The 21,603-nt window shown below is 54.9% G+C and overlaps 1 protein-coding gene across 11 annotated transcripts in view; it reads right to left on the reverse strand.

Annotated features, from left to right (window-relative positions):
• LOC142061356 (protocadherin gamma-C5-like) overlaps positions 1-21,603 on the reverse strand; it is a 57,083-nt gene that overhangs the window by 16,200 nt on the left and 19,280 nt on the right. For 4 of the 11 annotated variants that reach the window (XM_075102291.1, XM_075102296.1, XM_075102300.1 and 1 more), the window contains exon 2: positions 4,054-4,112. In XM_075102291.1, coding sequence (XP_074958392.1) covers positions 4,054-4,112 — 59 coding nt within the window. The other 7 variants (XM_075102289.1, XM_075102290.1, XM_075102292.1 and 4 more) reach the window with 6 other exon arrangements.

Consider the following 21,603-nt stretch of genomic DNA (forward strand, 5'->3'; position numbering starts at 1 on the left):
TTTCTGTGTTTCTATGAAAAGATGCTGGAAGAGCCATGGTGGGGCATGAGAGGGATGGAGGGGCCACAGTCACAGGGACCAGTCTCTGCAACCCAGCAGTAGTGCTGGAAGGGAGGGAGAAGGCTACTGCAGGCTACAGCTTAGCCAGTGCCTCTGCCCAGCACATGCTGGTTTTCACAACTTTTTCAGTCGAAGAGTAGGCACAAGGTAAATCCATCAGTGTTTACCCAGACATCCCCACTGGTGCAGGCGTGCATATGCTTTATAGCACTTGCTAGTGTATCCACTATAATGTTACACAAAGTTGCAACATAAATTTCTACAGGGCTACAACACCTGCAGACACCCCTGTGGCTGCTGGATTAGCAAGTATTTTTTTTTAGGAAGGATGTGCTAAAGCCTGCATCTGTGGCCAGTTGTCTTTCCGCTGTGTATCCACCCCCATGCTGTATAAGCCCATGAACGTCCATGCCTCCCTCTGCCTCTGGCCTCTGGCCCCAGCCGCTGCGTGCTCCGAGATGTCCCACCCAGACATGCACATATGGGGTTCCCTTGGCAGGAGTGTGTCCTCGTACACTGGGGTGCTGCTGTCATGTGGGACCTCCTGACCACCCAATCACACACTAGAAGCCCCCCAAGCTGCAACCACCCTTTAGCAGTACCACCATGCTCTGAATGCCAAGAATGCTCCTGAAAACTTTAAGGATTATCCTTGGAACACCTTTTTTCCCCTCCCTGTCTCCCACCATGCACAGGCAGGCTGTCATTAGTCCTACAAGCCCAGCTCTTGGAGCTTAGGTGTGAAAATGGAACAAAGAATGAAAACCCTGCCTCCCTTCATAACTCTCCTATGGGCACCTCCACTGTCAGCTGCAAACCCCTTTTGCTGCACTATCCTTCCTCCCTCTGCACAGCCTGCATGATGATGGCTGGGGTCAGGCAGGGTGGCTGTGATGCTCTTTAACAGGCAAGTGAAGCGAACATTACTATTGACTGTGTTTGTCCTGGGAGAGGGAGTCTGGCTCAAAACAGCACTGGAAACTAGCAGCAGAGGGAGATTTGGGCTTAGAGAAAATAAATGGAGGGGGTGTGTGAAATGACACTCTATATTTTCTTTGCATACTTTCCTCCTCCCTCCCCCAGAGTGGCTGGGGATTTCCACACAGCTCCCCACCTCTTTGTGAGTCTCCCACTATGGTCTCTGGGGTGCCTCCTGCCTGGGATCTCCTTCTAGCCTACCCACACAGCCTGAGATTGTCCCCACTCCTCCCACAAGCTGCCCAGGACATACCGGCTCTTCCCAGCCCAGCATGCATTATGCTCCCATGCCAACCTGTGAGCAACACAGAACCCTCCCCACTCCTCCAGGTAGGAAATCCTGACTTGAGCCCAATGTTTTCCTGAATAAACCATCACACAGAGCTACAAAACGAAAGAGCTACAGGGGTCAGGCAAGTACTATGAACATGCAGGGCAAAAGCATGGTCTCTTCCTTTGGTGACTAGTGAAAAAAGCAACAAGATGGGTCCCTTGTACCAGTCCCAGTCTCTGCATTTTTCCCCCAATACACCACCACCCCCAGGGAAACCCCATGCTGACTATCCCACAGAGATGTCCTACAATGCTGCTGCACTGTACTTCTACTCCACTTTGGACAATTCTGTAATCTCCACTACAGCCACAGATCTGATTTATCTGGGAACTGCATCTGCTGCTCAGTATCATTCTGTATTCATTTGTATTTGCGCAGAGACAGCACTGGTGATTTTTTTAAAAAATAAAACAAAATACAAATATCATAAAATTAATTAAACTATCTTTCTGTTTCTCTCAAACAAGATTAATTGAGAATCACTCTACTCAGGTCTGACTCCCTACCACATTTTCAAGGGATATAGTCTGAGCTCTTATTTTCTGAGCACGTGTGCCAGAGCTCTCCTGTGTTTCAGAACAAAGAACCAATTCTGTTTCTTGCCCTGTAACAGCTCTCTGAATGCAGCAATGTACAAGATCAAGAGATGGTCCCTGCCTTATTGAGCTTACCCTGAGTTTTGCCTGGTTCCAGGTGCTCAGAGGCATGTGGGATTTGTTTCAGTGGGCAGGGCTACTCTAAGAAAAGGCAGGATTGTTCCCTCCTCCAGCTCCCATGAAGACAGCAAAGGAGAAATCGCAACATGGGTTTAAGGCTGCTTTCTGGCTTAGGGTCAGTGCCAAAATCCCTCTGGGATCTGTTCAAACCACCAGCCTAAGCTGCCTTGTCTTTGTTGCTATTTCATTTGGGTCACACAAATGCAGTTAAGAGCACATCCCTTTTTTTTTTTTCTTTTCAGCTAAGAGGTGGCCTGTGCTCCCCAAGCACCAAGCAGAGCCCTGAAGTTCCAAGGGCTCATGGTGCTAGAGAAGTTCACCTGTCAGCAGGAGACACAGTTGTATATGAGCTAACATCAGAGATAGTAAGAGTGGGCAGGGCTCAGGCAGCTGTCCCTGCACCCTCTTTAATACCTGTACTACCAACCAGTGCCTGGGGAATTCACACAGCAGACATTGAGATGCTGGGAACAGCACGGAAAGAGCACAATGGGGAGCTGACTGCTCTCCAGGATTTGCCTGGTCACCAGAGAGATGTGAAGGCTGGGCACTGAACATATGACAGCACTTTCTACTTCCATCCTTTAGTATTGTAACACAGGTTTATAATAAAAACATCTCCCTTGATTTAATTTAAAGCAGGATAAAAGAAACAGAAAAAACATCAGCAAGAGCTGTTTCATTGCAAATGTGGAATCTGCACACAAGCAGGTGGGGAAAACCAGCAGGAATTAAAATCCACTGAGTTTTTTCAGTACCAGCCTGTGCTTGAGCAAAGTCCCTCTTCAAACCTGGGGGCCAGCCTGGGCAGCCTGTCCTATGGGAACTTATGCCACAACCAGCACTGACATGAGCTGCTGGTGGCTGTTTCAGGGACTACCGTGGGCACCCAGATCACAGATCATCAGGGGTAACATCCTGGCCCATGCACCAGAACCAGCATGTCATGCTAGTTCAGATCCCCATGAACAGTGTCTGAGGCTGCCTTTCCTCTTGCCCTCTCTCTTCCCACTCCATGTGCTGCTGCTCCAGCTTAGGCACTGGGAAGGGACTGGAGCTTGTAAAGAGCTATAAGCAGAGCCTGGGGGCTGGGGTGAGCGCCACTGGCCCATGACCTGAGAAAATGTCCCCGTCAATGAGTTAAGTAGGTCTGCACTGCATCAGCACTGTGCCTTGAAGAGCTCCAGCATGATGCTAGAAGAGGGAGCAACAGAGCTTGTTCTGATGGGGCTCATTTACTCACTTCTTGTAGCAAAACTATTACAGCTGCTCTGGCACACTTCTGTTTTAACAGGGCTTTCCAGTTAATTGTCATTTGAACTAGAGCATAAATGGTTAGAAAGGTTTTTCTTGATTAAAATGTCAGTGATGGGGAATTCAACAGAACTCTGAGAAAACTGTTCCAGTGATAGCTGTGTTTTAAAGTCCATGCCTGGTTTCTAGTGGGAATGCTTTATACACTTTACATCAAAACCTCACTCCATTTTGTCTTTTCCAGCTAGAAGACCCTAGTAGCAAAGTTTAATTGCTGCAACAACTTAGCTATAGCAGTCTTTTAATTTTCTGTTAAGCTAAATTATCGAGCCAGACCCAGGGAAAGACTCAGACACCACCAGTTCCTGCAGATGTTTAACTGCAAGCTTCAACACTGAAATCCAGGACCCAGTGCTCCCTGTGGCACCGTTTAAACCTTCACAGGAGCTGCCTGAGTAGCTACCAGGAACGACAAAGCACAGAGGCTGTGGACAACAAAACCACACACACCGTTGTAAACAACAACTGTCATATCACCATCAAACAGAGCTGACACAGAAACAGGCCTATTTCTGACTCTTTGGTTGGAAAATTCTACCAATGTCAGGGAACGCTCTTCTTCAGAGCTGCCAGACGAAGACTTTCCAGCACTGAAACTGGCACACAGGGGAAAGAAACCTTCACCAGACACATACATGAAGAGGCACTTACCCACTTGTTCCAGGTCTCTGGGTCTGAGAGAAGCGCCAGTCTGTGTTAGGCTGAGCTTGCTGCAGAGAAAATAGAAGAGTTTTAATACCTCCATTCTTGCCTTTGAAAATGAAAGCGAACTGATCCTGGGTTATTTCAGTCTGGAATATAAGCGTGTTCTTTCCAAGTAAAGCAAATCAGTTAGAACAAAAAGAAAGCCCCTCCCAGCCCCCTTCCCGAGTATTTCTGAAGCAGTATGAATACTAAAAAGCATGACAAACACTATTCAGCAAATAATCTTCCAAAGCAACTCAGGAAACCAGGCTGTGAAAGAAATGAAGCATGAAATAAACTGATAAGGGCATCAGTTCAGCAGGAGCAATAGTACCAAAGTAATGAGCTTGGAGGACTGTGGGGGTTGGGGTGGCAGAGTTAATTGATACAGACAAAGATGCTTTTAATGCCAGAAGGTAAAATGGTAACTGACCTTCCTAATCTGCCCTTCTTCTGTCCTTAAAAAAGCCTGCCTGAGATCTTGATTTCACAAATTATATTTGAATGACTTTTCCTAGATGCTGTTGCCTCAGAGCATTACAATATTTTTCTGTCCACTGATAAAAGAATGAACTTCTGACAGGAAAAGAAAAAAGCATTATTTGTTTAAGGAGACACAATAAACTTTGGACAGATCAGCACACTTTGTAACTTCATTAGTAAGCCCCCATATTGCTTTCTGCCTGTGCTATTTTACCATCAGACAATGGACATTTTGTAAATACGGAAAGACACAAAGCAGGCTTGCATACTCCTGTTTGAATCACGCCTTTGAGGAAGAACACTAAACAGCAGGACTGTTTCCTGTGTGGAAGACGCATACTTCTAAAAATTGTAATCTTCTTAATGAACCCCAGAATGATAACATGCTACCTGGAAAGAACAACATTTCTCTCAGTTCCCTTAGGAATGTGCAGTTCATAATCCATACAGTGGAACATCAATATTATAGGATTATTCTGCTTGTATGTATAATTACTAAGGAAAAGTAAAGATGGGTACAGCTGACCTAGATTTTTATTTAGTAGATGTGATTTCACTAATTTCTCCACAGCTTTGATGATTCTTATGAAAGACTATATTAGAATAAATTACTCCCCTAAAATAGAGGCCCCACTGGTACCTATGCTGCATACAAATTAAGCTGTTTAAATAATTGCCCTGCAGATTTCAGATACACATTTTTGCACAAGCTGATACACAATCCTGCACTAGATAAGCCCTTCCCAATCTATATTTTGAATTCCTGTTGTAATTACCACTTTCAAATTTAGGGCAGGCATTTATGACACAAAATTACTTTACTTTTTGTAACCAAAAGTTATGAAAGCTGCAGCTAAACACAGTCACCTACATCCATATTTAGACATCTGAATACCAGTGGCTAAACTTTTCAAAGCTCACCGATGCCTATGTCTCTGCAAGTCCAAGGGCACATAAGGTCACTAGGATCTTTGTGAAAAATGTCACTGTGTTCAGTGCTGAACAGTAAAATCAGTCCCTCACTCAAAATCACCAAGCTGGAAAATGATCCCTTGCTGGCGCACAATCAGTAATTAATAACACTTGGGAGTTAAAGAATGAGAAATTTCTACAATGCACCTCTAAAACAGCAGAAGAAACACCAACAAACTTTGCTTTCAGATAACCTTCTCCTATGTTGCAGTTTGTATGCCATTCAGAATAAAGGGATTAAACAGAATCAATAAGTTAAACACCCCAAAACCATGTTCCTGACCATGCTAAGAATCATTTTAAAAAGAAAAGAGTATGAACGGGGCCAAGGGAAAACCCTCTACTTCTACAAACACACAGTCTTTGATTTTATAGTGCCACCCAGCCCCTTCCCCCAATTCCATCAAGCCGAGCCAAAGACTTCACCTGCCACCTCACAGGAGGTGATGGTGACACATGTTCCTTGCAGCCACCTTCTTAGGTAGAAGGACAGAGAGAGAACAGCCAACTGGCTTGGATGTTATGAATCATTGCATTTAGCAGACAGGACAGTAAGAAAGACCCATCTCTTACCCCATCGCAGGGACTCACTAAGGTGCTTGTCACCTGCTCGTAGGCAGCCACAGTCTCCGCAGTGCTAGAATGACTGAAAGGTTTTACAAAGAGGAAATCGCTCTGATCAGACATGGGTGAGAAACAAGAGGTGTAATTCTGTGCCTGGGAGGTCAAGCCCACTCCTCCCACATCCAGGTACTTGATGAAGCCATCTGGCTTCATTTGCCCACGGAAATGTGAGGTGGGCTTGCGGCCAGTCCCTCGGCAGCAACATGTGAAGGTCCAGCTAGCAGTGCCAGCTTTGAGACACCGGACAGCCACCACAGCAAACATCACACAGGAGACAAGGGAAATGGACACCAAGGAGATGATGAGGTAAAGGGTTAGGTTGGTATCCTTGGGATAAGATTCGGGGAGGTCCAAGGATTTGGCAAAGTCCTGCACACTGTTTTCCTCCAGAGAAATGACTATTACCACGGAGGCTGAAAGGGACGGTGTCCCATTGTCCCTCACTTCAACCACCAGCCTGTGGGGACCTTCTGACTCCCTGAAAGCCTGTGCAACCCTTAGCTCTCCAGAGCGGCGTTCCACTTGGAAAGGCAAATTTTCTGCAGTCTCCTGCAGCTGGTAGGACAGCCAGGCATTATGGCCACTATCAGCATCAACAGCTACAATTTTGGTGACCAGATAGCCAGGTTCTGCCAAGGCCGGGATGGTTTGGTGGAAGGCGGAGCCCTTGGGGACAGACGGATAGACAATGGTTGGGGCATTGTCATTCTCATCGAGGACGAACACATGGACCACAGCAGTACTACTCAGCGCAGGAGACCCAGCATCCTTCACCTCCACAGGCACCTGGAACACCTTATCCTGCTCATAGTCCAGAGCTCTCACAGTGTAGATAGTGCCATTGTCCTGGTCTATTCGAAAGTAGGTTGAGATGGGTATATCCTGCATCCCATTGTGTAGGATGGAGTAAGACAGCTTGGCATTGCTACCCTCATCAGGATCAGATGCTGACACTTGAAAAACAGAAGTTCCAGGAAGGGAGTTTTCCTGAACGTGCGCTATATCAAAAGGTCTGGAGAAATTTGGTGCATTATCATTCACATCAGCAATTTGGAGGTAAAAGGTTTTTTGCGTGGCCCTCTGTGGGGACCCTGAATCCACAGCTCTCACCGTGATGTTGTATCCAATGTCCTTCTCCCGATCAAGGGGACCATTTGTGACCAGCGAGAAATGTTCTTTAAAAGATGACACCAGTTTAAATGGGAGTTCTTTCGCTATCTGCAAATGGACCTGCCCATTGTCATCAGAATCGCTGTCCTTCACACCAATGAGGGCAATCACAGTGCCCGGGATTGCGTCCTCCTGCACTGGGCTGGAGAGAGATGTCAGCACAATCTCTGGGCTGTTATCATTGACATCGATTATTTCCACTCGCAGGTGACAGTGTCCTTCCATGGCTGGAGATCCCTTGTCCCTGGCTCGAACTGCAATCTCATAAGCACTGGATTCCTCATAATCCAGTGGGCCTTTGGTTCTGATCTCCCCTGTCCGGGCGTCTAAGGAGAACAGGTTGGTGAATTTACTGGGCGCATTATTGCTAGTTTTGAAAGAATATTCCACGATCCCATTAGGACCTTCATCCAGGTCAGTGACATTCAACTTGGTGACCAGAGTGCCCACTGGCATGTTCTCCTCCAGATGTACCGTGGATACGGGTGGGTCACAGACAGGAGGGTTGTCATTTGCATCCAGCACATGGATAGTAACCTTGGCAGTGCCAGATTTCACCGGATTCCCTCCATCCAGGGCTGTCAATGTTAAGTGATGAACAGCCACTTTCTCTCTATCCAGTGCTTTTTCAAGTACAATCTCAGGCATTTTAACACCATCTCCTCTCACATTGATACTCAGGGCGAAATGCTCACTGGGGCTGAGCTCATATGTGGAGATGGAGTTGGAGCCCATATCCGGGTCTTCTGCTACCTCCAAGGGTAGCCGAGTCCCAGGGTTGGCTACCTCGGTGATCTCCAAGACCACCTCCAGCTTGGGGAACTGGGGTGCGTTGTCATTCACGTCGAGGATGTCCACCTCAATGCGGTGGAGCTGGAGGGGATTCTCCATGACGAGTTGGAGGTGCAGGGAGCACGTGGGGCTCTGCCTGCACAGCGCCTCCCTGTCCAGCCTGCTGTCGAGGAGCAGCACACCCGATGCCAGGTTCACCTGGAAGTGCCACTGCCCACCCTCGCTCACCAAGCGCAGGTTGCGGGCAGCCAGGCTCCACACCTCCAGCCCCAGGTCCTTGGCCAGGTCGCCCACCGAGGACCCTGGCTCTCGGTCCTCGGGCACAGAGTAGTGGAGCTGGGCGCTGCTGGGGGCCGGGAGGCAGGAGAGGGCTGCGAGCAGCAGCGGGAGCTGCCATGGCAAACTCCGTCCCCCGAGCATCCCGTGCGGAGTGTGCGAGCGGAGCAGCGCGGAGCGGAGCGGCGGCTTTGTGCAGCCTCCCCCGCCTCCCCGCTCCCGCTGCCGGCCCCGGGAGCCGCCGCCGCGCCGGAAGCCCCGCGCCCCGAAGGGTCTGAGCGGGTTGTGCAGGGAGGAAGCAGCCGCCGGAGCCCGGCAGGGAGGGATGGAGGGGACGGGGGCGGGGGGCGATCACAGCCCGGCCGGCTGAGCCGCTCCTCGGCACGCAAAGGCACAGAAAGTCGGCGAGCGGAGGGGATGGACCGAATGACAGTTTTACGTCTCTCCACAGCTCCCTCCTCCCCCTCCTCCTCCTCCTTCTCCTCCTTCTTTTTCTCTCCCTCTTCCTCTCCCTCCTCCACCGCCTTTCCCAAACTACGCACGGCGTAGCTCCCCCCCGCCCCGCCCCCAGCACTCCGCCTCCGCAGCGCCTGGAGAGCGCCGGGGACTCCCGGCAGCGCGCACCCCCGCTCCGCCCTGCCTGGCTGCTGGGAGCGGGCACCAGCGGGCACCCCCTCCCCAAAGCCGGCCGGAGGTGGCGCGTCCCGAGCCGCTCCTGTCCCCCAAGCCCTGCAGACGCCGGGGCTGCGGTCAGGCTGGGGGACACGCTCCCGAGCTCACCTCGCTGCACAGGGTAGGATCTGGCAGGTTGGCACCAGCTGGACCCGCGGAGGGTTTCACAAACATGAACTCGCTGATGTCTGAGACCGGCGAAAAGCAGGAGCGGTAACGCGGGGCGGGGGGTGCCGTGGCTGTCACCTGGACGCCCATCACTATGTCCCCTTGCTTAGGCTCGTAGTTCAAGTGCCCAAAAATGTGACTGGGAGGGGGCTGAAGTGTGTTCACGCTTTCCACACAGCAGCCCTTGTTGGCAGGTGCAGAGCCCTGCCGGAGGTACCGCACACCCAATGCTGCCAGTCCCACCAGCGAGACGGTGGAGATGAGCACTAGGGACACAATCAGATAAAGTGTAATCGTGGGTAAGCCCCCACCATTGATGGCCCGATCCTCGGAGCCCTGCAAGGCCTCTGGGCCCTTATCCTCCACCAACACCACTAGCGTGACAGCTGTGGAGAGTGGGGGCTCCCCAGCGTCCCGGACCACCACCAGAAGTTCGTGTGCAGAGGCATCTGTCTCCTGCAGGGCCCGCGTGATCCAGATCTCCCCAGAGTGCAGGGCCACGCTGAAAAGCCCCAGGTCAGTGGCTTCCACAAGGTGGTAGGAGAGCCAGGCATTGCGCCCCGAGTCCGCATCTATTGCCACCACCTTGGTGATGAGAGCAGGAGGGGCGGTGGAGGGGGAGATTCGGAACTGGGTAGCAGAGTCCTCCCCAGCCCTGGGGAAATGCACCCATGGGGCATTGTCGTTCTGGTCCACTATAAAAATGTGAACCAGTGTCCTATTCCTCAGGGCTGGGGAGCCACCATCAGAGACCTCCACATGGAACTGGAGATAGGTGGTTTGCTCATAGTCAAAGGGGAGTTTGGCAGAGACCTGCCCACTTGTGGGATGTATGGAGAGGTAGCGAGTTGGATCCAGGCCTGGATCTGTCCCACCTGCTCGCAGGATGGAGTAGGAGAGGTGGGAATTCTGCTCCGAGTCAGGGTCGGCAGCAGAGACCGTAACCAGCACACTGCCCACTGGGTTGTTTTCTGCCACCAGCACTTCGTAGGACGCTTGCTCAAACTGGGGTGCATTGTCATTGACATCTGCAAGGGCAATTGGCAAGACGGTGTGGCAGGAGAGTGGGGGACTGCCCAGGTCTGAGGCAGAGACGGTGACATTGTAGTAGGCAACATGCTCCCGGTCCAAACGGGTGCTGGTTAGCAGCGAGTACTGGTGCTCATAGTCCTTATGCAGATGGAAGGGAAGATCTGGAGACACGTGACACTGGACCTTGCCCTGCTCACCAGAGTCCCTGTCTCTGATGTGTATCATAGCCACGACTGTGCCCGGGGGTGCGTCCTCACTCAGGGAGCTGGAGAAGGAGGTAACAATGACCTCTGGGGCATTGTCGTTCACATCAGTGATTTCCACCACCACGCTGCAGTGCTCCTCCATCGTGGGCGATCCCATGTCCTTGGCCTCCACTTCAATCTCATACACTGTCGCTTCCTCAAAGTCCAGGTTGCCCTGGACACGAATCTCCCCAGTTTGCTCATCGATGGCAAAGATCTGGCATAAGGCAGCAGAGTTGTGGCTGCTGAGGGAGTAGCGGATGTCTCCGTTGGGCCCCTCATCTACATCGGTGGCATTTAACTTCACCACTAGAGTGCCCAGTGGTGAGTTCTCCACCAAGCGGGCTCCATACAATGGTCTGTCAAAGACAGGATGGTTGTCGTTGGCATCCAGGACCTGAATAGTGATGTGCGTCTTGCTGGACTTGGGGGGAGAGCCCCCATCTTCAGCAGTCAGGACCAGGTGGTGGAAAGCTCTGAGTTCCCGATCCAGGGCCCTCTCCAGCACCAGCTCAGGGAACTTCCCACCATCTGTGCGTGCCTTCACATTGAGGTTGAAGTTCTCATTGGCACTCAGGTGATAGGTCTGCAAGGTGTTGGTACCCACGTCGGGGTCCTGGGCTGGCTGAATGGGGAAGCGGGCACCCAGGGATGCCAGCTCGTAGATGCGCAAGTAAACCTCATCACTGGGGAACTCCGGGGGGTTGTCATTGATATCCAGGATCTCCACCTCGATGCGGTAAAACTCCACTGGGTTCTCGATGGCAAGCTTCAGGTGGAGGAAGCAGCGGGGATTCTGGCCGCAGAGCTGCTCCCGGTCTATCCGCTCACTGACCATTATAACACCAGTGTTCACATTGACCGAGAAGTACTGGGAATCCGAGTCGGACAGTACCTGCAGATTAGCTGCCGCCAGTTTCGCCACATCGGTGCCCAGGTCCTTCGCAATATTGCCCACAACGGCGCCCCGGGTGAGCTCCTCGGGAATGCTGTACCGGATCTGAGCAGAGGAGCTGTGCAAGAACAAACAGAAAGAGAAGACGCGCGGCAGTCCCAGGGACCGGCCCACCTTGCCTGCCCTCGGCATCCTTGTCGGTTGGGCGGCCGGGGAGCGGTGCCCTCCGCGCTCCGGGGCCGCGCTCAGCGCTCGCCGCTCCCATTCATTGTTTGGGGCGGGCGCCGTTCGACGCGAGTGGGGGGCGCCGGGGCTCCGCGCAGCCGCCTCGCCATTGGCTCCGAGCGCCGCTCATTCCACCAATCGCCTCTTTCCTTTCTCAGGACAGCAACACCGGCGCCAATCGCAACCCGCGGGCCGTTGCCGCGCGGCGTGAACCTGCGGCACTTCCCCGAGCGCCAGCGGCCCCGCGCCCCCCGCGTCGGGGCGGGGGAGCCGGCGCGGCCCCGGGGCACCGCGCCGCCTTCCCCTGCCCCTCGGCTCTCACCTGGCCGCGGTCCCGCAGCGTACCGGTTGCGGAGAGGAAAGCTCCGGTTTCCCTCGGTGGGGTTGCAGGGGGCGGGCAAGGCCGCAGGAAGGTGAAGTCGCTCCGGTCGGAGCCGGGGGAGAAGCAGGTGCTGTAGTACTGGGACTGGGAGTCGGTGGGTCGCAAGGTGACCTCCATGTACTTAAGGGTGCCGTCGGAACTGAGCTGGAGCTTGGGGCTGGAGTGTTTGAAGTCCCGGGAGGGCGACTCGCTGAGCCAGCAGCAGCTGCAGTGCGAAGAGGTGGCACGGCCTCTGCGCCGAAGGCACTGGGCGGCCAGGAGGGTGACAGTGGCGAGCGCCACAGTGCTAATGGCTGCCAGGGCGATGATCAGGTAGAGGGTCAGGTCCGGCTTCTCCCTGACACCAGCCAGGAAATCCCGAGGCTTGTAAATCTCCTCCAGGGCTGCCTCCTCCAGGGCCACGGTGATGGTGACAGTGGTGGAGAGCGGTGGGTCACCGTTGTCCGTCACCTGGACAATGAGTTGATGTGTTGCCGCATCAGTGTCCTGGAGGGCACGCACTGTCCGCACCTCCCCAGTGTACAGAGACACACGAAACAAAGAGGGGTCAGTGGACTGCGGTAGCAGTCGGTATGAGAGCCAGGCATTGTGTCCGGCATCTGCGTCCACTGCTGTCACCTTGGTGACCAGGTAGCCTGGTGGGGCAGACAGTGGGACCCTCTGGGGTGTCTGGTCATTGCTATCACTGGCAGGTTGCAGGATGGTAGGGGCATGGTCATTCTGGTCCAGCACAAAGATGTAGACAGTAACATTGGCATGGAGTGGGGGGTACCCTGAGTCCCACACAGCCACAGAGACCGGCAGAACCTGCAGCAGCTCAAAGTCAAAGGTGCGCTGAGTGTAGAGGTTGCCATTCTCAGGGTTGATGTGGATGAAGGAAGAGGTCGGGGCACCCTGCACTTGGCCACTTTCTATAGAGTAAACAAGACGGGAATTATCCCCTTCATCGGGGTCCGAGGCAGAGACAGTGCACAGCAGGGAGCCAGGTGGGTTGTTCTCTGGGAGGAAGGCATTGTAGGAGGGCTGCAAGAAGCGCGGGGGGTTGTCATTCACGTCAGATATGTTGAGGAGCAGTGTGAGCATTGTGGTGAGGGCAGGCGACCCACCATCCTGGGCGACCAGCTCCACTACATACTGTGAGATGGACTCTCGGTCCAGGGTGTCCCGGGTGACCAGGGAAAAGTGGTTCTGAAGGGACCTGATGGTGAAAGGCAGCACATCAGGAGAGATCTCCAAGCTCACATCCCCGTTGGCTCCTGAGTCTCGGTCACGTACATTGAAGAGCCCCACAACAGTCTCCAGTGGGGTGTCTTCTGGCACCGGGTTCAGCAGGGAGGTGAGCAGCACCTCTGGGGGGTTGTCATTGGCGTCCTCCACTTCCACCTGCAGTACACAGTGGCCCTCCATCTCTGGGATCCCTCCATCATGGGCTCGCACATAAATCTCATAGGAAGGTGATTCCTCAAAGTCCAGGGCCCCACTCACCCGGACCTCACCACTGTGGGGATCCAGGGTGAAGAGCCTCTGAACGGAGTCAGAGGTGTGAACCCCAAAGGAGTACTGCGTCTCCCCATTGGGGCCCTCATCAGGGTCAGACGCATTGAGCTGGAGGAGCAGGGCACCCACAGGCATGTTTTCTGGCACTTGCACCTTGTACGTGGTGCGGTCAAAGGTGGGTGCATTGTCATTGACGTCCAGGACCAGGACAGTTATTTGTGCCGTACCCGAGCGGGCTGGGCTTCCCCCATCCACAGCTGTTAGTACCAGCTGCAATTCTGGCTGTTCTTCCCGGTCCAGGGCATGCTCCAGCACCAGCTCTGGGAAGAGTTTGCCATCCTGCTGCTGCTTGACCTCCAGGGAGAAGTGGGAGTTGGGGCTCAGCCAGTAGGAGCCCACAGTATTGGTGCCCACATCAGGGTCCTGTGCGCTCTCCAGGGGGAAGCGCGCAGCCATTGAGGCAGACTCAGCAACACGCAGGGTGCGGTGGGCGGTGGGGAAGCTTGGGGAGTTGTCATTCAGGTCCAGGATCTCTACTTCCAGGCGGAAGAGCTGCAGGGGGTTCTCTGTCACCACCTGCACAGACAGCAGGCAGCTCGCAGCTGCTCCACACAGATGTTCCCGGTCCAGCTGCTGGCTCACCACCAGTGCGCCACTGTCCAGGTGCACGGCAAAGTGGCGCAGGCTCTCCTCTGAGCCCAGGCGTAGCCTGCGACCTGGCAGCTCCTCCACCTTCAAGCCCAGGTCCCGGGCCACGTTCCCCACCACAGTTCCCACCTCTGACTCCTCAACCACTGAGTAGCGGATCTGCCCGGAGACCCAGCCCCAGCCGCAGAGCAAAAACAAACTCAGTACTTGCCATTTCCAGGCGGGTCGCTGGAGGCTGACGCTTTCCATGTCCGTATGCGTCTGGCCCGGGACACAGCAGGCGCTCGGGAGCTGCGAAAAAATCCCTGGGTCTTTCTTCCACAGCTTGGAAAACAGCTCCGGGGCTCCGGCAGGCTGCAGCTCCGGCTGTCAGCCTCCGAGCAGAGGGGGTGGGCTGGGGGAGGGGAACTGAATCACAGCCCCAGCGGGGAGGTGGAAGAGGGGGGAGAAGCAGTTTCCACCCCTCTACCCCCCCGCTTCAGATCAGCGCCCAATTGGCCGAGAGTTCCATCCCCTCTCGGCCAGCCGTGGCTCCCCGGAGGTGCGGGAAGCGGGGCCCTGAGCCGGCACCAGTGGGGCTGCCACTCCTGGCCTCCCCTCCAACAGCCTGAGTCACTTGTTCCAACAGCTCCCTTCCCGTTCACAGGGAAAATGCACGTCCTGGCAGCCTGGAAGCTAGGTACAAGTCCTCCCTGTGTGCTCCCCCTTCCACAAGGGTGGCTTTACATCACGCCCACAGACAAAGGGCAGCTGTCATGAATGCAGGCCAAAGGACTTTTCATGCCCAATGAAAAGGTGCTTGTTAGAGCCCTTAGGTGCCAGGGGCTCTTCTCCCACCCCTTTTCTCCCCCCCCCCCCAGCTAATGCTTTGGCCACTGCCCACACCCCATGATTGCTTCTGTTAGTGAGGCATCACTGTCACCAGTACCACCACCAGACAGGAGACCTCGCACTGAGACAGGGGTGCCCACCCCTGCCAGCCCCCCTTCGGTGTTGGAGGCAGAAGGTGGGAAGGCAGAGATGGGTGAGCCATCTAAAGCCAGAACACAGTTCCTCCCCATGTACACCCGGCTGGATGCCCCTTCCTCACCCTGGGGCAAAGAAAGGGTCAACCTTCATAGTACCTGAGTCACTGAAAATGCACGGAGCCAGCCAACAAGCCCACTAGACCACCACCAGATCACAACATCAGGTCAGGACATCAGACTGGGAAGGAGGCCCAAGCCTCCCACCTGGCAGACACACGTACCGAAACTCTGTGGCAGACACAGCTTTGCAGCCAAGCAATCTCCCAGAGGGCAAAAGCAGGGGACTCAGCCTCCCCAGAGGGGAGCAGAGCAGTAATTTATCCCTCTCCCTGTCCCAGAGGATGGTGGCAAGCTGCAGAGTGTTAGCTCAGTTCACATCCCTGCAGAAGCCTTGTGCAGTCATGCCCTGGAGTTCTGTCCTTGGCACACTCAAGGCCACCCTGACTTCCCTTGGGCGCACACAGACCCTGGGGAGGGGCTGGGATCCACAGCGGTGCAGCAGGCAGGGGAGCCAGCTCCTGCCTGGGACCCTACCCATACCCACCACCTGGGCACCAAGGGGATCTGGGGGAACAGGCAAGAGGGACACCCATACCCGGCACAGTGGACAGTGACAAGGACACCATCCTCCTGGGTGAGGACAGAGGCCGTGGAGGTGCTGCGGTTGAGGGTCCTCCCTCCCCTCTGCAGCCCCTGCCTGCTCATTCCAAGAGCCACGGGGTGGGACCACCCTGCTGCCAGCCAGGGAGTGATGGAGCAAGAAACCTCGCGACTGGTGGAGAACACCGCCTGGGTCCCACCTACTGACTGCTCTAGGGCAGGGGAGAAGGCATTCTTAAAGGGCTAACGCAGCAAAACAATGGACAAGTGGGTTCCCCAGCATTCAGAGATGGATACCTGCTTGGATGTAGTCATTCCCCGAGGGCTTCTGACGGTGCCACCAGCAGGAAGCTGTTGCAATAACCTTGACTCTGGGATGTGCCCTGTCCCCATCCTAGGCAGGGCCCTGGACAGAACAGCTGGGTGACATACATTGCTGCTGGCAACATGGGGTGCTGCACCCCTGGGAATGGGTTTGGAGCTGTCTCAGCAGAAGCCCCCTGTGAAGACCACATATTCTGGGAGAATACTTTCAGTGTCCTGGGGTGGCTCAGTCACCAAGGGGCAGGAGCAAAGCTCCACATGGGGGATCCTGCTGTTGTTTGGATCTGCCAAAACCCAGGATGGGGATGGTGGAAAGGCAGGAAGGGTACGAGGTGTCTAGGATAGGGAAGGATATTCCACCGTTCCAGAGGACCAGAGCTCACACTGTGGTAAGGCTCTGACCCAGATGACCCAGGTAGCTGAGGGATCACTGGAGATCCTGCAGGGCAGGATCCCTCATGGTAGGACATGCCACCTGCCACAGGTGGGGCCAGCATCACCCCCCCACACTGGTTTTGGGCTCTGGCTGTTGCCCTGCAGAGCAAAGAGGTGTGAAGCCTTTGCAGGCTTGCACAGTCCTTGACATTGGGCTGGATCTTCTTTGACCACAAAGACTGAAAATCCAGGACCCAGAGACAGCCCAGCTGATTTATCACTGCCAGTTCCTTTCTAGTGTAGCACTGGGGAGTAGGTGGGAGCCATGGCTAGGACTCAGGCTTACCGCCTGCCTGTTATCACCTCCTTCCATTCCCACACTCAAATCATTTACTGCCCTCACCCCCAGAGGCATCTTGCCAGGACCCTTTGGTGGAGGGGACATCCTTGTTCCCCAGCTGTAGCACAGTACACACAATGCAGAGGAACACTTGCTCCTGCAGCTGCTGCAGCCATTCCCAGCTGCCACAAATCAGAAGTGCTGAGTCTGAGCAGTGACACAAGAAGGAAAAAAAAATGCATAAAATAATTCTGAGAGGTTTCCGCCTCTGTCTGTGATTCAGCCACAGTGAGCAGGCGGTACACACAGCCCCACACCCATGCGCAGCTTCCGCTGCACCTCACTTCCTTCTGCTCCAAGGAACCTGCCAGTTGCTCCTACTCACAGCCTCCCAGGAAGGGACACATTAGTGGCACCAATCACCTTGGAAACCCATCAGATCCTCCCACACTGCCTCTGCTGGATCCACTACCCAGCCTCAACTCTGAGGATTGAAGCGTTTCTGTAATTGAAAGCTCTCAAATTAAGCTGCACAATTCCCACTAGGGAAGAAGCACAGAAGCTGCCTGCCATGCACAAACGCCTCCCTGGCTGCAATTTGTTCCATCAGGACATTAGACATCACCTGGAGATAGCACATTACAAATCATGCAAGGTTTGTAATAGAGTTGTTAAAACAACACCTGAGTGGAGGATTCATCATCCTGCACAGAGCCATGGTCCAGCTCAGCAGAGCCCTGCAAGCAACTGCGGTAGACTGCAATCCCAACCCACCCCCACCCCAAAGAAACATCACCACGAAACTTCCACGGAAACAAAACCAGAGCCATCAGGAGTCAAACATTAAGTGAGACACGGATGGGAGGGACTGCTCTGTGGCCACAGTCTGTCAAACAGAGGAACCAGCATCATCCTTCAGCTTTGCATACTACACTGTGGGAAGCAGTGCCCCAATCCCCCACTGGCAGCTGGTAGCTCCCAGCCCCACTTGCACCACTACCTCCCCAGCCCACACTGGGGCACGATGCAGACAGGCTGTGTTCCCCCACCAGTGCTCCCCTCAGCTCTCATTTTGCAAAGGGAAGGAAATACCATTAGCAGCAAACTTTTTGCCAAAGATTTGCAAGTAACTGTGAGCTCATCTCAGCCTCTGCCAGTTACTCATGCAAGGTGTATCCAAAACTGCATCCAAAAGACATGTGTTCGCTAACCAGACAAACTGACTCACTTGATCCTGCTCACCACAGTGCAAACATCATCAACATTCAGGATAGCATATTTGACTCTGAAGAAGACCTGTTCAGCTAAAGCTGACCATTCTTTAGAGGCATGGCATGACTGGATATTCCCCCCAATCCCAATCCGTTACCATATGCATATGGCACAAATGAACCATGACTCTGTCCCGCACTGGGACATGCCAAGAAGGAGCTACATTACCTCAGCAGGGGTGGGAAGCCGGCTAGCCATGCCCACAATCTGGTGGTACAGCCCTGGTTCACCATTCCTCATGGTGCTCTGGCGGCTGCCCAGGGGGCTGGAAGTGAAGGACTTTTTACACAGATCACTCTGGCGAGAGTCCGTGGTGAGATAGACCTGGTGGTAGAAGTTGGGTGGTGTGAAGCCGCCCCGCACAGCATCAATGTGGTGGAATGGCCCTGGTGCCCTGTATAGGGTGCTTCTGGAGCTGTTGAAGAGCTCCTTTGAATGCTTCCACTTGTAACACTTGAATACGCCCACTGACACTATGGTGATGAAGAAAGCTGCAGACACCAAAATCACAGCCAGGATGAGATAGAAAGTCACATGCCTCGTGGGATCACTGGCGGGTGCCACATCAGAGAGGTCAGTGAGCATCTCCTTGACCATCTCAGCCACAGAGATGGACACAGTGGCACTGGCAGACAGTACAGGCTCCCCATGGTCTTTCAGCAGGATGACTAGTGTGTGTTGGGGAGCATCATCCTCCCGGAGCTGGCGGGCTGTGAAGATCTCCCCGCTGTGCAGCCCAACTGAGAAGAGGCTGGGGTCAGTGGCCTGCAACAGGGTATAGGAGATCCAGGCATTGTACCCTGCATCCGCATCTACAGCCACCACCTTGGTGACCATGTGTCCCGCAGGAGTGCCTGGTGCCACCACATCAGTATAGGTGGCAGTGGTATTGGCGTGAGGGTACAGCACAGTTGGGACATTGTCATTGAGGTCAGTGACAAACACACTGACTGAGACATTAGTGGCCAAAGGCGGAGAGCCACTGTCCTGGACCTGCACCATCATCCTGAACTCCACCTGGTCCTCATGGTCCAGGGAGATGAGCAGGTAGAGGGTGCCATTCTCCCGGTTGATGGAGAAGAGGTGGCCTACAATAGGGTCAGCCTGCAAGATGGTATAGGAGAGATGGGCGTTGCGCCCAAGGTCTGGGTCTGTGGCACTCACATTAAGGATGGGGATGCCAGGCACGTTGTTCTCCAGCACGTAGACATCGTAGGAGTCCTGGGAAGACTTGGGCACATTGTCATTGACATCTGACACCTGCACCAGGATCTGTTTTACTGCAGACAAGGGTGGTGAGCCCGAGTCCCTGGCTGTGATAGTGATGTTATATTCTGATGCTTTTTCCCGGTCCAGAGCTGCTTTTGTTTTCAAAGTGTAGTAACTTTTGAGGGAGGAACTGAGCATGAACGGTATCCCAGGGGAAATGAAGCAGTTCACCAGACCGTTATCATGGGAGTCCAAGTCTGTTACACTCAGCAGAGCTACAACTGTCCCTGGGGCTGCATCTTCAGGCACAGGGCTGTACACAGAGGTCACTGTCACCTCTGGAGCATTGTCATTCACATCCACAATTTCCACCAGCACTTTGCAATGAGCGACACCAGGAACGGCACCCTTGTCTTTAGCCTGTAAGTAAATCTCATACAGCTTTGTTTCCTCATAGTCCAACCGCCCCTTGATCCTCAACTCCCCCGTGGCTGAATCCAGAGCAAAGAGTTCTCGTACCTTGGCAGGTGTGTGGCTGCTGAAGGAATAGACGATGTCTCCATTGGGCCCCTCATCCAGATCATATGCACTGATCCTGGCGACCAGGGTACCACTGGGTGTGTTCTCCCTCACACTTGCCTTGTAGGTGGATTGGTTAAAGACTGGGGCGTTATCGTTGGCATCCACAACGTCAATGCGGATCTGCACGTGTGCTGACCGTGGCGGGCTGCCTCCATCCAGCGCAGTCAAGACCAAGTGCAGCTCCCGTTGCTCCTCCCTGTCCAGCTCCTTCTCTAGCACCAGCTCCGCGTACTTGCTGCCATCCACCCTCGTCTGCACATCGAGCGCAAAGTGCGGGTTGGCACTGAGCTGGTAGGTCTGCAAAGAGTTAATCCCCACATCGGGGTCTTGCGCGCTCTCTAGCGGGAAGCGCGCCCCGGCCGACACCGACTCACTGATTTCCAGCCTCGCCTGGCTGCTGGGAAAAACCGGGTCGTTGTCATTGATGTCCTGGATCTCCACGGCGCCGCTGTACAGCTCCAGCGGGTTTTCCACCACGATCTCAAAGCTGAGGGAGCAGGGAGAGAGAGCGCCGCAGAGCTCCTCCCGATCTATCCGCTCGCTCACCAGCAGTGCGCCGCTCTTCAGATCCACCCCGAAGTACTTCTTGTTGCCGCCGGACACCACCCGCAGCCGGCGTTCCGGCAGTCGCCCGAGGTCCAGCGCCAGGTCGGCTACCACGTTCCCCACCGCGGAGCCTCTCCGCGCCTCCTCGGGAATCGCATAGCGAATCGCGGCGGAAACCCAGTCGGAAACGCCGAACAAAAGCAGGAGGCTCAGTATCTGCCCCGTCGTCACCCCGCGGCTCCTTACAGCAACGCCGTTCATCGCACAGGACGGCCGCGCTCTCCGCTTCGCCCCCCCGCCCCGGCTAGAAATCCTCAGCTCGCCCCGTCATGCCGCTGCCCAGCGTGGCCCGGAAAGCGGAGACCGGCCGGGAGACGGGCATTGCTCTGCGGGCTCCGCGGTGACTCACTCCCAGGCTCCCTCTGAGCCCGTCTGCGCCTCATTCCGGCTCCGAGCGGGGCCGGGCCGCCAGATTCCCCCCCGCTCCATCATTGGCCGACAGCGGCACACACAGTCCCGGTCAATAACTGCACGGAGAGCAGGGCTGCCGGAGCCCCGCCGCAGGGCAGCCGCCCGCCGAACACAGACGGGAGGGAGCGTGGGGGCCCTGGCCCGAGGGCAGCTGGGCTCAAGCCGGCTGACCCCGAAGGGAGAGCACAACCCTGTGAGAAACCCAGCTAACAGGGACAGCCGGGTTGGGAGAGCGCGGGAAGAGCCAGGGTAGATCGAGCACGGATACTGCGTGTGCGGGCCGGAAGGTGCAGGGCTTGGCGGAGAGGATGATGTCCAACGGGGCGATGGGGAAACGGGGGTCCCGGGAAAACCTCGTCCGGAAGAGGCAGCAGGAGCAAGAAGGGGAGGCGGAGCGGGCGGGAGGAGGGGTAGGGAGGTTCTGCTGGGCACGCAGGGTGGAGGGGAGAGCCAGCCCCGGCCCGACGCACCAGCTCTGACTTTTCCTCGGAACCTTCGGGATGCCGATCCTCCCACCCAACTGCTTGGTCAGCCCCTTCCTGACATCCCACGACGTCGTGCCTCTGTGTGCCACCAGAGCAGTGTCGTCGGCAAAACCACACGGATTTCGTGCTGCCGAGTTCCGAGCAGCTCCTGCCGCAGGGTTCCCACGAGCATCGGCCCTCCTGATCCCCACCGCCCCCGCTGTC

Source organism: Phalacrocorax aristotelis, chromosome 8, assembly GCF_949628215.1.
Source record: "Phalacrocorax aristotelis chromosome 8, bGulAri2.1, whole genome shotgun sequence".
In the NCBI taxonomy this organism is placed as follows: Eukaryota; Metazoa; Chordata; class Aves; order Suliformes; family Phalacrocoracidae; genus Phalacrocorax; species Phalacrocorax aristotelis.